General features: G+C 43.2%; 2 protein-coding genes across 2 annotated transcripts in view; both read left to right on the top strand.

Moving 5' to 3' along the window:
- The window catches only part of gmip (GEM interacting protein), a 29,496-nt gene extending 24,250 nt beyond the window's left edge, over positions 1–5,246 (top strand). Inside the window, exons 20-21 of the mRNA XM_079521226.1 lie at positions 563–665; positions 3,806–5,246. Coding sequence (XP_079377352.1) covers positions 563–665; positions 3,806–4,437 — 735 coding nt within the window. The 3' untranslated portion in view covers positions 4,438–5,246. The remainder of the gene's footprint in view (positions 1–562; positions 666–3,805) is intronic.
- A 528-nt stretch (positions 5,247–5,774) lies between these two features.
- lmx1al (LIM homeobox transcription factor 1, alpha-like) overlaps positions 5,775–16,589 on the top strand; it is a gene marked incomplete at its 3' end in the record, with an annotated part of 29,678 nt that continues 18,863 nt past the window's right edge. The window contains exons 1-3 of the mRNA XM_079520389.1: positions 5,775–6,060; positions 8,320–8,408; positions 8,952–9,141. Of these exons, the coding sequence (XP_079376515.1) occupies positions 6,017–6,060; positions 8,320–8,408; positions 8,952–9,141 (323 nt within the window). The 5' untranslated portion in view covers positions 5,775–6,016. The remainder of the gene's footprint in view (positions 6,061–8,319; positions 8,409–8,951; positions 9,142–16,589) is intronic.

The following is a 16,589-nucleotide window of genomic DNA, read 5'->3' as shown; positions in this document are numbered from 1 at the left end:
CTTTTCTGCTGCTCTGCCTCTATGGACTCTGACTGCTCTTTTAACCACATGGACCCTATAGACTATAGAGTATAGAATACTAATAGGTCGAACATTGAGTGACAATAGCAGAGTCACAATGTGAAGCGTGGAATCACGCAATGTGATGTGAGTTTATTAGATTGGCTCCTTTTGGTTAATATATTTGAGGGTGTAAACTGTAGAGGGAAAAAAAGGGATGGTGGCCAACAAAGTATATAGGGTTTAAGTGGTTAATGCAAACACAAAGCTTTGCTTTCTTTGATAGTATTAAGCCTATATGTTTTCGCAGAAATAAACTCAGTACAGCCCTGCACACTATATACAGTATATAATATTTATAAAGTAATTCTACTCGACTGACCTATATATGTGGGGTCAGACTCATCTCTGTAGTTATGCTCTATCCTGCAGTCTATAGCTTACATAATATGGCTGTAGGATTTCCTAGCTAGTAATGTCTGCAGAAATCTACTCAGTTTCCCCATGTGTTACTCCAAAGCTGTCACCTGGTCCCTATACTCAGACTGTGTCATTCCCACAGAGTCGAGCAATCAAGAGAGAGTCAAGCGAGGGTTATATATCTGACAAGTCTTCATCCAATGAGGCAGTGGACCAGCTCAGCCCTGAAGCCAATGAGGGAGCAGGTAGGCAGGTCATAGAGATCATTGGTGTTGCAAGCTGTGCGTCAAGTCAATTGTAGGCTCTCACCCTTAGTTTTGCTTTTAACCCTTTCTTTTGTGGTTTTCTTTTCTATTGAACCATGTTATTTTACATAAGAGAAGCATAGGAACCAAAACGTAATTAACGGTACAGCTTGCCGTGCTGATTGCTGCTTGTGTCTCTTCTTTTCCGCTTCCAGCATTTGTTTTAATTGAGCCGCTCTGATTATAGATTACGCTTTGAAGTGATTGGTTTCATAAATCACAGATAGGCCCATCTCTGAAGGCTTGCGTAACTCAGTAGGTCCCTCGCTATTAGTTGTATAGAGACAGTGCTTAAAGGGGCTAGTAGTGTCTGGTTTGGTTCTCACTTTGCATGCTACCACATGGTCATATTATTTTTATACGTTGTATTTATTTCCATTGTTAATATGCTACTGACTGTCTGTACATATCTGTACACTGTTGGGTGGAAACCTCATACCGTATGTCCAAAACTGTAACTTTACAGGATTCAAATTCAAAAACAGCAATAAGTAGCAGATCTACAATCTCGAAACGTGTATATTCGTGCCAGGTTTTGAGCTTACGTTTCTGCTACTTTTGATGCGTTTGTGTGACGCGGTAGTATGATCAAGTAGGGCACTAACTTGCGAAAAAACACAAAAGTTTGAATATGGAGCTAAGGCCCGGACCACTGGCCTAGCGGTCCAGGCACCTAAGCTCTAATGCAGCCTGTCAGCGCGTCACGGGTTCCGATCCCGTGATCGGAACCTGTGAGACGGGAGTGATACGCAGAAATAAAGGGATAAAAAGGCCAAAAATTGGGTTTCTGCCCAACAGCAACGATATCTTAATGAGTCAATTGCTTTTTTTAAATGGAAATGGCATTAAGTGTTGGATGTCTTCTCCACCCAAATTTAAACGGTCCCTTGTAATTGATGTAACAACATCGCAGTGATTATTTTTAGTTAGTTTAGTTAGTTTTTCTTAGTTAGTTACTCTTCCAAAATCATTACTTTCCACATGCACCACTCCTGTCAATAGAGAGTATGCACATGCATGATTTTCCCATCAGGACACGCCCCCCTCATCTAGACTAGCTGTTGCCACACTGTCGAAAGAGCTGCGCAAGTTCTCGGCTGCGCGCAGCTTAAAGCTTGAGTTTTTAGACAGCTGGTGGATGGAAATTAAGCTCCACCTCCGCGGAATACTTGCGCGACGGCCAGATTCCCGGAAACGCTCTCCTCCGCCCAAAAAGTCCGCGGAGGTGGAGCTTCTTTTCCATCCACCAGCTGTCTAAAAACTCAGAATTTAAGCTGCGCGCAGCTTAAGAAGTGCGCAGCTTAAGACCGTTTTGCGCTAAGGTGTGGAGACGGTGACTGAGTGGCAAAACATTGAGCAGCATGGAGTGTTGGAGTTTGGAAGCGCTCGTTGGAAATCACTCAACCGCCCTGCGTACCACCTGTTTCTAAATGTCACATAATGCAGGAGGCAGCAAAATGTTGTGTTATTGAAAACAAGCACTTCCAAACTCTGACACTTAATCAAATGCAGGGCATTTCTTGACAGAAAGTAGCTCATAACGTTTCTATGGTGGATGTTCATGAAACAAAAACTTTGCAGATAGAAAGAGGATAATTCAAGCTTTTCGTACAGCTGCAATGTTGGTGAGTTTAACATTGTTTAATGCAATCAGATAGGACTTTTCTGTTTGGATGTCAGGCTGTCAAGGCCAGAAAGTAGTTTTTTGCCACTCAGTGGGCGTTCCCGCATAACTTCCAGGTACGATGATGTCACGCGCATACCCTCTATTCAGAAGTAATTTCATGGTGTAATTTTCTACTCTTCTGATCTGTAGAAAGTAGTAATGCGCTTGTTGTTTTAATTTAGCTATTCAAACAAGGGAACAGGCATCCTCAACTCTGATGCGTGCCAACACAAATGGCATAAAAATAGCAAATTAAGTCATCAGCACTCGCAAATAAGTATGTAGCCTAACACATTTAAACGTAGAATCGCAGAATGAAATGGACACATTTTAGCCATAGGCCTTCCTCTGCGTGTCTGTATTCTGCCTTCTGTAAGTGGTTGTGTGACCCATATTAGACAGCACCAAGGGACCTGGTGTTTAACAACCAGCTGCTTTACAAATCATTGAAGACAAATAGGAGAAATAGTAAATACAACAATTAAGTCATAAGAGGAAATGTATCTCATTCTGTTTGGTAGCTATTAGATAGTAGTTACAATTATTGGTTTCTTATATATGATTGTGCCAAGTAAGAGCTTCGTTCCTATTGGTTGGCAAAAGTACACCAATGTTGAACTCCATGCTTCAGATGCGCTGAATGCCCTTGACCTTTTATTGCCGTAGCATGGAAGTGAACGGTATGCTGATGCTTCTGACATGTATGTGCGACCGGCATGCCCCTAATGCAGCGACATATTGCCTGTGTGTAATGTGTTACCACCAGCAGAGCCATCAGACATACATATTAAAATATGTCATCATACTTAAACCAAAGCTTTTATATGAGTAAAACGTAATGATATACAATAATTATTCACCTGTTTCTATGGTATGAACCCCACTTCATCCAAGTTTTCAAATAAGAATTCAAGAACAATTAGGCCTAACCTCTGAGGCAGGAAACTGCATCACAAACAAGTGCCAGCTCAGTACCACATTACACACAACCAAGGTGGCAGTGCTGTTTCACAAACTCATGGTCATTTGGGTCTCTCTACTCTACTCTATGGTAGCTATACTCTTGCACTGAGAGGAGGGAAGGCATTTCCGCTCCTTATGGAGGTTTGCAGCTCATGCCACCCTGTGCCAGCATGCATATTAGAATTCTTCACCCAGGAGTTTTTTTGCGTGTCATATTTTTTATTAGTAATAGTAGGATTGATTGATTGATTGATTGATTGATCATTTTATTGACATTATAATATAAGGATAAACACACAATTAAGCCTTGAGGCTTGTTTCCATTGTAATCCTTTTAGGGAAAAGGAGGGTAATAAAAATGTTGTTGTGGTTGTGTGTAAGATAAAGAATGTATATGATGTTGTATGAAGTCATTTGGTTTGCTTCATATTGCATCTCTTCCTCCTCTTAGTCCTGGCTGTAAAGGGAGCTTCTGGTGGTCCGATAGGTGAGCCAGACTCTCTTCTGGGGATCCAGCCACATCACTACTTCTCCAGGCAACCAGTGGTGCGTTATTACCACCAACAACACCTCACCCCGGGAACCCAACACTGCAACCCATCAGGCCCTGCTGGGGGTGCCGGGCAGCCAAGACCAGAGCCCTGGAAGGCTGGGGCCCCAGAGAACAGCGCAGACAGCAGCCGTAGCTCCTCTCCAGAGCCAGGGAAACTGAACCCCCACCCAGAGACCACCCACCAGACTAACAGAGCAGAGGGCAAGGTGGAAATTATCCCGCCACGCCCCCGTGAGGCTGTGCAGTGTACGCTGGGATTAGGCACAACATCTACAACGTCATCGCCGCTGGTTCCATCTGCAGCGCAATCCATTCCAACACAGAGGACTGCTCCTGAGGCGCGGTGCGGCCGACAGGCTAATCTGAACATGAATCAGTCAAACAACAAACAGAATGTGGGACAGGGACGGGCTTTGTGCCACTCACAACCACCACCACAGAGACTTCCTGTTGAACAGGCCCGGAGTGCCCATACCATCCTGTCTGGTTTAAAGCTGAGGGGGAAGGATCATGGCCAGCTCTTTGTCTGAGGCCACCTGGAACCATGATGTGATCATGTGACAAAAACAACAGAATTAACTGTTAAAGCTGCAACTATGGATTTACCTTTTTGGTGTTGTGATTATTCTGTTGATTACTTTTTGGAAAAATATTTATTTTTTACCTTTTAAATATCAATGAAAAAAATCTATACGCCCTATTTTATGCTTTGTCACACAACAGTGTCGTTTAGAAATAGTGAAATTAGCTGATCTACAATTGTAGCTCTGCTATTTGCACTAGTTTTTGAAAATGTTCACCTATATGACAGGCCCAAAACAGGGATCAATTATTAATCGATTGTTTTATTACATTAGTGATTGTTGATTATTTTGTATAATCAATTGGTTTGATTAACTCTTGCACCACTAGTCCAAATTAATATTTTCACACACAGATATGGCTAGATTCATACTCTAAGTAATGACTTTAATGACTTACTTGTAATAACATTCAAGTTAACACATTCAGCTACAGCTACAAGTAATACACAGATTTCATGACTGAAATGTATATTATTCAGAAATCTCAGCATTTGACTGAAACTGAAATCATGTGACCAATAATCTAATAGACTACAAAATGTGTGGTAAATTATTTTGAAATGTTTCTATTCTCAAAAGTTTGCCAGTTGATACTACGGATGCATATGCTTTTAAAACTGTTTTATGGTTTTATTGCTGAGAATCGGGGAAATTATCTTCTATGAATAAAAACATAATTACTGCATGCCTTTAACTAACTGTATGCGCATTGTTGCAAGTGTGCCACTGGGTGGCAGTGTTCTCCCAGTGTTAAAGCTGAATAAGAAAACAGTGGAACAGTAGAATTCAAACAAACGTTTTATTTGAAATTCTAAACTGTGAATTTGGGTATCTATATTTTCCTGCCAGACATAAGTACTTTATTTATTCCCATTTTAATGTAAAGTGGCTCCCCTGCATATAAACTAGCAGTTTTGACTAATGGCCATGCTGCGCCCATGCATTTGTATCTAACATCTCGGCGTGCCTTTGTTCAGATTGCAAACTGCACTACAATTAGATAATTGCTAATTAATCATAAAAAATGTTGCATAATGATCTAACACTGTATATAGTTTCCCAGGAGGATCGTTCCATTTCTCACGTTCATCAAGAGCTATAGGCTATTATTTCTATAATAAGTCTCCATCTATCTTTGCACATATCCAACGTATGCGTGCAACACAAACGCAAGAGATCATTCTCATATTAGTCCTATCAATACGTAGGATGGATGCATCATCTCTCATGTTCCTTCATCATCTTCCAACTCTTCTCCCTCCCTCTTAGCTCATCATCTCCTCCTCCCTCCCAGTTTATGCACAACCAACTCAGCGAGCACAGAACAGGGCTGCGTGCATGCCGAGCAACAGACGCGGAGAACAAGACAATAGACAATAGTTTGGTGGTCTGTCAACATGCCATTTGTCTTTTAGGTTTGTTGTCGGCACTCTGGAGTGTGTGAAATAAGAAAAGAGGAGGATAAAAAAGGGGATTGAAAGCGCGTCTCTTTATTCACTGCTGGTCTAAAGTTGCTCTCATTTTAATGCTGCCAACCGAGATATCTGGAGGAGTGTGTTTCACCTCAAGGTAAGCTATGAGTCAGACCATGCAGTCCGTGCATGGCATGCTCCACCGGAACTATATGAACAGGTTGGCATGCAGTGCCAGTGAAAGATATGTTTTACATACAGTTTGATACTGTCTGTTACAACACCATTGTGCTTTTTATTTACTATACTAGTGCAATTTTTTCCTTTGAAAAAAAAAGGAAAAAAAATATATTTCTAATTATTTTGTCTATATCAAATTATTAAAATTATAACTAAAGAACGTGATGATTTTTAGACTATACAAATTTAATATCTATCATTGATTATAGACATAATCTGGTGACGCTGTTTGTTGCTATTGTATAACAATTAGAACCCAATTAGACATGAGGAATAATGTTTTATTTACTTTCTATTATAATTTATATGAACATTGCCTCTAATCAAATGCCTTTATCTTGTTTATATTTGGCTCGTTGTGCAACCGATAGTCACCTAACTTCTTTTAAATTCACACATCTCGTTTTCAATGTGATTTTAAAACATTTAGGCCAAGTTTTAACGGTCATATTTTTGTTAAATTCTCTTGATTAGTGAAAGGTATTTTTGTATAGTTCACCTCAATGTGATGCTTTTGTTATAAAAATCGTTTCAAACAGCATATATTGAGGCATAGCCCATGTACCCCAAACGAGAAAGTATATTGCCATGCAGTATCCCCAGAATATTCTGCCAGTTGTCTTGTTTCTTCATTTCATTATCAATGAAGATTTTAACAGGTGCCAACGTAATTACCAAATTATTTAATATTTACAGAATATTTTATATATATCCTGCAGCTATTGGGCTTATGGCTGGCTTAGTTTAATGGGTTATAGCCAATACTTTTCTACATGCATCCAGTGTTTGGATATAAAATGCCTTCAAATAATTTTACATTTTAAAGTGAGGAAAACAATAATAGCTGTATGAAATTCTTACCTAAATTAATTTAAGGAAATTATCAATTACACATTTTCCCTCCAGCTGTGTAAAGCAATATTTCTGACACTGAATCTGGTTTATACGTAATTCTATACGAAAAATAAATCTCATCAATTATTTATCTTAATTGTAAATTGGTCATTTCGAGGAAATAGGCTAAAACTGTAATTATCTGAGATATATTGTTATTAAAACAGGAATATAAGGTTCTATAACATTTTAGCATAGGGGAAAAATGCATTTTGATATTAGCCTATACACTACAGTAAATAGATCCATTGGTATAGGCTAGTCCACTCCATATTAGCCTACCATAAATTATGCATATTCATCTGAATATATTAAATATACATTTAAATGTCACACGATAATCAATAATGTTTCTAATATATAATTATATATAATTATATATAAGAATTTCGATTCATTGCTGAAGGTTTGTTTTTCTTTTAAAACATAGGCCCATTCGGCTTGTGCATGCAGTGCTTGAGTGAATTGCGTTTAATTCCAACAGTTGTTGATCCAGATAGGCTAATTCCGAATAGCCGAATAGGCTGCATGTGTTTTGTTCTTATTTCGTTTCTAAATTCTGAGTTCTGACCAAGATAAACAAAATGACTTGAAGCCTTCAAGTCATTTTGTTCAACTTGTTCACTTCAAGTTGAAGGCAGATAATAGGCCTATATGCCTACTGATAATTGATTGATTGATTGATTGATTGAAATATTTATTAACAGTTTGCAGAATTACAGTAGGCTACATTTCAAGCACAAACTCAATACAAAGACTGTTAACTGTGAGTGGACGACCCAATTAAGCATTACACTTGTTTACAAGAGGGTCCACCTTGTTCAATTCATCAAAAATAATAATACCCCCGCATATCACGGTGTTCCAACTAACTTGGCCCTAACTTGGCCCTAAGGCCCATACCGACACACCAGTTTTCAAGATACATTTGCCACATCAATTTATTGGTATACATTCAAGATTTGTAAAGATTTCTATTTATTATTTATCTATTTCAAAAGGACAGGGACTACATTGTGTGTGTGTGTGTGTGTGTGTGTGTGTGTGTGTGTGTGTGTGTGTGTGTGTGTGTGTGTGTGTGTGTGTGTGTGTGTGTGTCTTTGCGTGCGTGCGTGCGTGTGTGTGTGTGTGTGTGTGTGTGTGTGTGTGTGTGTGTGTGTGTGTCCTTCCTTCCATTATTGATTTTCTTTCTTATAATTCATAAGGAATTATTGCGGTCATTCAATCCATATGTGAAGTGGCGTCGAGGGAAAACTATCCCCTTTTTTGTGCCCCTTTAAAGCGACCACAGTGAGGGAAGGAGAGAAGGGATGAAAACAGAAGAGACTCAGTCATGTCTGCAACAACAGCCTCCATCTTCAACGCCATTCGGTGAGTGAGTGACAAACACATGGCACTCAGTCCGTTCACACTACACATTTTGCACAAAAAGGATCACAGATTCACAATGATTGGAAATAAGCTCTCGTCTCGATCTTTTTTGTGCGTTTTATCATTTTGACAGATAGCCTGTACAGTACGTCTACAAATATGTGGTTATATGCACTTTTCGTCAATAAAAAACGTCAATCTAAAAACTTCAATTAACTCGTCTATTAAAGGAAAACGGCCTCTATTAGAGGCGGCCTTAAACCTATTTGGTCTTAGGCCTTTTGGTATTTATTTTTCAATCAGCTGTATAGCCTATATAGCCTCCATCAGCTGTATAGCCGTGGGCAATTATTTTTGTGAATAGATCAAAATAAGTGTTCGGTAGGCCTATTATGCTCTCTTCTCATCATATGCCACCATAAAAGTGCCAAGCACTGTCCTGTCTCCTCGTGACGTGTGTGTGTGTGTGTGTGTGTGTGTGTGTGTGTGTGTGTGTGTGTGTGTGTGTGTGTGTGTGTGCGCGCGCGGTGCGATGCGGTGCAGGTTCAGAGTACGGCGGTGGAGGAGAGGTGTGTGCGGGCTGTGAGTCTCCCATCGCCGACCGCTTTCTGCTCAGAGTGAACGAGCGCTCGTGGCACGAGTCGTGCGTGAAGTGCGCCGTGTGTCTGAGCGCGCTGAGCGGGACCTGTTACTGCAGAGACCGCCTGCTCTACTGCAAGCACGACTACGAGAAGTAAGAGATACAACACAACACTACACACAACTTTATATACTGACCATGTCAAATCGTAACCCCGTCTGGGAGAGTGTAAAAGCTGCTGGTCAACTGTAGGTAGTCGAGCAGGTAGGTAGGTAGTCTGGTTGCCAAAAAACTCATTTAACTCGTTATGTTATTCATTTAGGCTATTGTATTCGACACGCCAAGCGCAAAGACCAAAGGGCCGAGTCGAGATAGCATTTAGCACATGGCAGACGCGCAGCAGCAGACCAGCGTTTGTCCAGGCTGCCAGGCAGAATATCGTGCATACCATTTTGAGTTTTTCATGATGGTGTGTGAGTGTGAAGTTAGCCAGGCAGACGCACGCATGAACTGTACGTGCGTGTTTGCGCGCGAGCGTCCATATTTGGTCATTTTAGTAGTGTGCACTCACTGCACTGTGCATGGCTGGGCCATGGCCACAGACAGACCCTATGCCACAGACAGTGTGCACACACACACGCCTGTGGCGATAGAGAGCTCCAGGGGTAGACGGCTGAAGGACGAGCCTGCAGCTTGTTATCATTGTTTTGAAAAGTGTCAGACTCTCCCACTGCACCTGACATCTGGAAGAGAGAGAGAGAGAGCCAGAGAGAGAGAGGGGAGGGGGGGGGGGGGGGGAGGGAGGGAGAAAGAATAAATAAATAAACAAATAAATAAAAATAAAATATAGCAAAAATATTGCAATATTATAAATGAGAATAATGGGTTAATTTTCATGTCTGTGAATGAAAACATCTCCGACCAGACATTATTGTCCCTATAGATGGTATGCGCATGCATAAAATGAATGGCAAATCGAGTGGCAAAGTGAGTGACAAAGTGAATTTAATGTTGTTTAAAGTAATTTAATGCAATCAAATAAGACTTTTCTGTTTGGATGTATGGGCTGTCAAGGCCAGAAAGTAGTTTTTTGCCACTCAGTATAAGTAGGCATTCCCGCATAACTTCCGGGTATGATGATGATGTCACGCGCATACCCTCTATACAAAATGTAACGTAAAGCGTGTAATTGTATACCCGGCCATCATAATCATGTACAGTATATATTGAAAGTCTTATTCGATAGTGTTGATTTGGCCCCCTATACGTTGCATATGGAGGCCTGCCTTGTTGTGCATCTCTGTGCCAGACTTGGCACACAGCGCTGCCCGTGACCTTCAGCAGCAGATCAGCAACAATGTCTCCTTGTTGTCCCTGCGGTCTGTCCATCAGCGCACGCATACACGTTCACATGCTGACGCACGCACGCACGCACGCACGCACGCACGCACGCATGCACGGATTGCACACACACTCCTCCCCCTCTACAGCAGGTGTGTGTACTGTAACGGATAAGGGGAGCCATGCTCAAGAATTTGGAATGTGTGTGTATGAGAATTTATATGAAATATGTGTGAATTTATGGGGCATATATTTTTTCCGTCTTCTTAACCGGATGCTTGAGCCCTATGTACTTTGTTGCACAACGAATAGCGAAAATAGCCCATCTACAAGCTTATATAGCTGTATATAATATTTTCTATTTTTTCTGAAATGTTTAGAATTTCCCATTAGAATTGTTTTGTGTGTGTGTGTGTGTGTGTGTGTGTGTGTGTGTGTGTGTGTGTGTGTGTGTGTGTGTGTGTGTGTGTGTGTGTGTGTGTGTGTGTGTGTGTGTGTGTGCGTGCGTGCGTGCGTGCGTGCGTGCGTGCGTGCGTGCGTGCGTGCGTGCGTGTATCATTATTAGTATATTTCCCACCTATAATGACATGCCCAAAATAGGGACTCCTATTGTTCTTCCTAATTGGCAACAGCTGACTGAATTAGCAGAGGGACAGAAGCTAACTGACAACAGTACATGTTATGATGAATGGACCCTCACTTGGACGTCAGCCACAAAATATGTCTAATTGTCAAATTTAACTTTGAAGAGCGATTGGATGAAGTAGCTGAACGCGTGTACCTTCCATCCAGTCGCCTGGCACATGCTGAGCTGTAGTTCATGACTTCCTCCTCCTGCAATATATCTCGGGCTTGTCCAAATATTTTCACGTTTATCCTTTGCTTTCGTTACATCACCCAAACCCACACACTCACAGACAGGGAGACCGCCTCTCCTTAACTCAAAACAAGCCCAACGCCATGCTAGGGTAATGCACACACAGTTGTGGAACTAACCCCATGCTAGGGTAATGCACACACCGTTGTGGAACTAACCCCATGCTAGGGTAATGCACACACCGTTGTGGGAACTAACCCCATGCTAGGGTAATGCACACACAGTTGTGGAACTAACGCCATGCTAGGGTAATGCACACACAGTTGTGGAACTAACGCCATGCTAGGGTAATGCACACACAGTTGTGGAACTAACGCCATGCTAGGGTAATGCACACACAGTTGTGGAACTAACCCCATGCTAGGGTAATGCACACACCGTTGTGGAACTAACCCCATGCTAGGGTAATGCACACACAGCGGTGGAACTAACCCCATGCTAGGGTAATGCACACACAGTTGTGGAACTAACCCCATGCTAGGGTAATGCACACACCGTTGTGGAACTAACCCCATGCTAGGGTAATGCACACACAGTTGTGGAACTAACCCCATGCTAGGGTAATGCACACACAGTTGTGGAACTAACCCCATGCTAGGGTAATGCACACACAGTTGTGGAACTAACCCCATGCTAGGGTAATGCACACACAGTTGTGGAACTAACCCCATGCTAGGGTAATGCACACACCGTTGTGAAACTAACCCCATGCTAGGGTAATGCACACACAGCAGTGGAACTAACCCCATGCTAGGGTAATGCACACACAGCGGTGGAACTAACCCCATGCTAGGGTAATGCACACACAGTTGTGGAACTAACCCCATGCTAGGGTAATGCACACACAGCGGTGGAACTAACCCCATGCTAGGGTAATGCACACACCGTTGTGGAACTAACCCCATGCTAGGGTAATGCACACACAGCGGTGGAACTAACCCCATGCTAGGGTAATGCACACACAGCGGTGGAACTAACCCCATGCTAGGGTAATGCACACACAGTTGTGGAACTAACCCCATGCTAGGGTAATGCACACACAGCGGTGGAACTAACCCCATGCTAGGGTAATGCACACACCGTTGTGGAACTAACCCTATGCTAGGGTAATGCACACACAGTTGTGGAACTAACCCCATGCTAGGGTAATGCACACACAGTTGTGGAACTAACCCCATGCTAGGGTAATGCACACACAGCGGTGGAACTAACCCCATGCTAGGGTAATGCACACACAGTTGTGGAACTAACGCCATGCTAGGGTAATGCACACACAGTTGTGGAACTAACGCCATGCTAGGGTAATGCACACACAGTTGTGGAACTAACGCCATGCTAGGGTAATGCACACACAGTTGTGGAACTAACTCCATGCTAGGGTAATGCACACACCGTTGTGGAACTAACCCCATGCTAGGGTAATGCACACACAGCGGTGGAACTAACCCCATGCTAGGGTAATGCACACACAGTTGTGGAACTAACCCCATGCTAGGGTAATGCACACACCGTTGTGGAACTAACCCCATGCTAGGGTAATGCACACACAGTTGTGGAACTAACCCCATGCTAGGGTAATGCACACACAGTTGTGGAACTAACCCCATGCTAGGGTAATGCACACACAGTTGTGGAACTAACCCCATGCTAGGGTAATGCACACACCGTTGTGAAACTAACCCCATGCTAGGGTAATGCACACACAGCAGTGGAACTAACCCCATGCTAGGGTAATGCACACACAGTTGTGGAACTAACCCCATGCTAGGGTAATGCACACACAGCGGTGGAACTAACCCCATGCTAGGGTAATGCACACACCGTTGTGGAACTAACCCCATGCTAGGGTAATGCACACACAGCGGTGGAACTAACCCCATGCTAGGGTAATGCACACACAGCGGTGGAACTAACCCCATGCTAGGGTAATGCACACACAGTTGTGGAACTAACCCCATGCTAGGGTAATGCACACACAGCGGTGGAACTAACCCCATGCTAGGGTAATGCACACACCGTTGTGGAACTAACCCCATGCTAGAGTAATGCACACACAGCGGTGGAACTAACCCCATGCTAGGGTAATGCACACACAGTTGTGGAACTAACCCCATGCTAGGGTAATGCACACACCGTTGTGGAACTAACCCCATGCTAGAGTAATGCACACACAGCGGTGGAACTAACCCCATGCTAGGGTAATGCACACACCGTTGTGGAACTAACCCCATGCTAGGGTAATGCACACACAGTTGTGGAACTAACCCCATGCTAGGGTAATGCACACACAGCGGTGGAACTAACCCCATGCTAGGGTAATGCACACACCGTTGTGGAACTAACCCCATGCTAGGGTAATGCACACACAGCGGTGGAACTAACCCCATGCTAGGGTAATGCACACACAGCGGTGGAACTAACCCCATGCTAGGGTAATGCACACACAGTTGTGGAACTAACCCCATGCTAGGGTAATGCACACACAGCGGTGGAACTAACCCCATGCTAGGGTAATGCACACACCGTTGTGGAACTAACCCCATGCTAGGGTAATGCACACACAGCGGTGGAACTAACCCCATGCTAGGGTAATGCACACACAGCGGTGGAACTAACCCCATGCTAGGGTAATGCACACACAGTTGTGGAACTAACCCCATGCTAGGGTAATGCACACACAGCGGTGGAACTAACCCCATGCTAGGGTAATGCACACACAGTTGTGGAACTAACCCCATGCTAGGGTAATGCACACACAGTTGTGGAACTAACCCCATGCTAGGGTAATGCACACACAGCGGTGGAACTAACCCCATGCTAGGGTAATGCACACACAGCGGTGGAACTAACCCCATGCTAGGGTAATGCACACACCGTTGTGGAACTAACCCCATGCTAGGGTAATGCACACACAGCGGTGGAACTAACCCCATGCTAGGGTAATGCACACACCGTTGTGGAACTAACCCCATGCTAGGGTAATGCACACACAGTTGTGGAACTAACCCCATGCTAGGGTAATGCACACACAGTTGTGGAACTAACCCCATGCTAGGGTAATGCACACACAGTTGTGGAACTAACCCCATGCTAGGGTAATGCACACACAGCGGTGGAACTAACCCCATGCTAGGGTAATGCACACACCGTTGTGGAACTAACCCCATGCTAGGGTAATGCACACACAGCGGTGGAACTAACCCCATGCTAGGGTAATGCACACACCGTTGTGGAACTAACCCCATGCTAGGGTAATGCACACACAGCGGTGGAACTAACCCCATGCTAGGGTAATGCACACACCGTTGTGGAACTAACCCCATGCTAGGGTAATGCACACACAGCGGTGGAACTATGTGAACACTGCTGTTTATTTGACGTACGTTGTTGTCATTTGATTCCTATCAGTGATTCACATAATATAGTCAACATCTTTGAGAGTATGACCTAAAAATAGGCATCCTATTGACTTTTATCTTATTATTGTGCTGCAAAATGAATTCAAAATATAGAGTACTACTTATTCAAGATTGTGGATGAATTACATTTTATACCCTCACAAAAACTATGTTTGACTTTTGGACCAGAACACTCAATTCAAATTTGGTTCGAAATACTCGACTGATCTCATCTATTCCCTAGATACCGAAAATCGATGGTGTCTGGTTCCCTGAATTGATCATCATTTATTGTACACACACACACACACACACACACACACACACACACACACACACACACACACACACACACACACACACACACACACATGCTTGCTTATGGTTATCCATCAAATCCGATGATGACGTCCACTTATGTCCTTAAAGGGCCACTTCACCCCTTTTGCAACAAGATCTTATTTTAATGATGTTTGGGAGACACTTTCCTGGGATTTTTACGTGCATGGGTAATTTGTGTTTTTAGATATTTGAGTATTTCAAAGTGTCCATGGGCTCCATGATGTCATGGACACTGGGCTCACTTCCTTCCTGGACTACAATTCCCATAATGCTTTGGTCCACTGCTCATCCTTGTAGATACACTGACACCACGGCGCGTAAACAGCGCCTCAAACTGTGACTCCGCCCACCACCGGGGGAAGTTGTGATTTGCGCTCGTTCACTGCAATGCAATTTGCGGCATTTTCAAAACAATATTGAGCAGAGTAGCGATTATCAAACGTATTTGCAATGCCATACGTTGAAAGATCTGTTGCCCGTGGACAATGCACGCTACCTCTGCAAGTTAGATAGCATCGGCATAGATGTTTGTCCGTATGTGATTAAGGATTGGACCAAGTTGCATTGGCAGCCATAGAAAATTCTTACCACAGGCTAAAACCGGATGTGACGTTTTTGGGCGTTCCTGTCTAGCGTGGTGTCAGTGGATAGGGGGAGGGCTGTCTTACTGAGACAACATGTAGTCCAGGAAATAAGTGAGCCCAGTGTCCATGACATCATGGAGCCCATGGACACTTTGAAATACTGAAATATCTAAAAACACATGTTACCCACATAAAAACCCCAGGAAAGTGTTTCTTGTCTCCCAAACATCATTAAAATAAGATCTGGTTGCAAAAGGGGTGAAGTGGCCCTTTAACGGTGCGTTCGTACTAAAGAGTCCTATCCTGGAGCCACATGTTGTATTGCAGGTAGGGCATGTGTTGTAGTGGTACTGGCAGTCATGTGTTGTAGTGTGTTGTATTGTAATGTGTTGTAGTGTGTTGTATTGCAGGTAGGGCATGTGTTGTAGTGGTACTGGCAGTCATGTGTTGTATTGTGTTGTATTGTAATGTGTTGTAGTGTGTTGTATTGTAATGTGTTGTAGTGTGTTGTAGTGGTACTGGCAGTCATGTGTTGTAGTGTGTTGTATTGTAATGTGTTGTAGTGTGTTGTAGTGGTACTGGGCCGGCAGTCATGTGTTATAGTGTGTTGTATTGTAATGTGTTGTAGTGTGTTGTAGTGGTACTGGGCCGGCAGTCATGTGTTGTAGTGTGTTGTATTTTAATGTGTTGTAGTGTGTTGTATTTTAATGTGTTGTAGTGTGTTGTAGTGGTACTGGCAGTCCTGGCTGTGTTCCTCCTGTGTCTCACGCTCACGCACACGCACGCACAGTTGCACACGCACACACGCACGCACGCACGCACGCACGCACGCACGCACGCACACACACACACACACGTTGATCTTGTTTAGTGTTACAGACATATGATGGTTGTTGGTTGTTAACTGAGCCATGAGCCTTGTGTGCCCTGGTCAACAGTGCCTGTACATCCAGTGGTGGAAAAAGTACTCAAAAAAGTAAAAGTATCAATACTTCAATATAGAATTACTTGAGTAAAAGTACAAAAGTCATCAAAATGTACTTAGAGTACCAAAAGTAA

The sequence above is a fragment of the Electrona antarctica genome (genome assembly GCF_951216825.1).
Source record: "Electrona antarctica genome assembly, chromosome: 14".
Lineage (NCBI taxonomy): Eukaryota > Metazoa > Chordata > Actinopteri > Myctophiformes > Myctophidae > Electrona > Electrona antarctica.
This window is presented reverse-complemented; position numbering and strand designations above follow the sequence as displayed.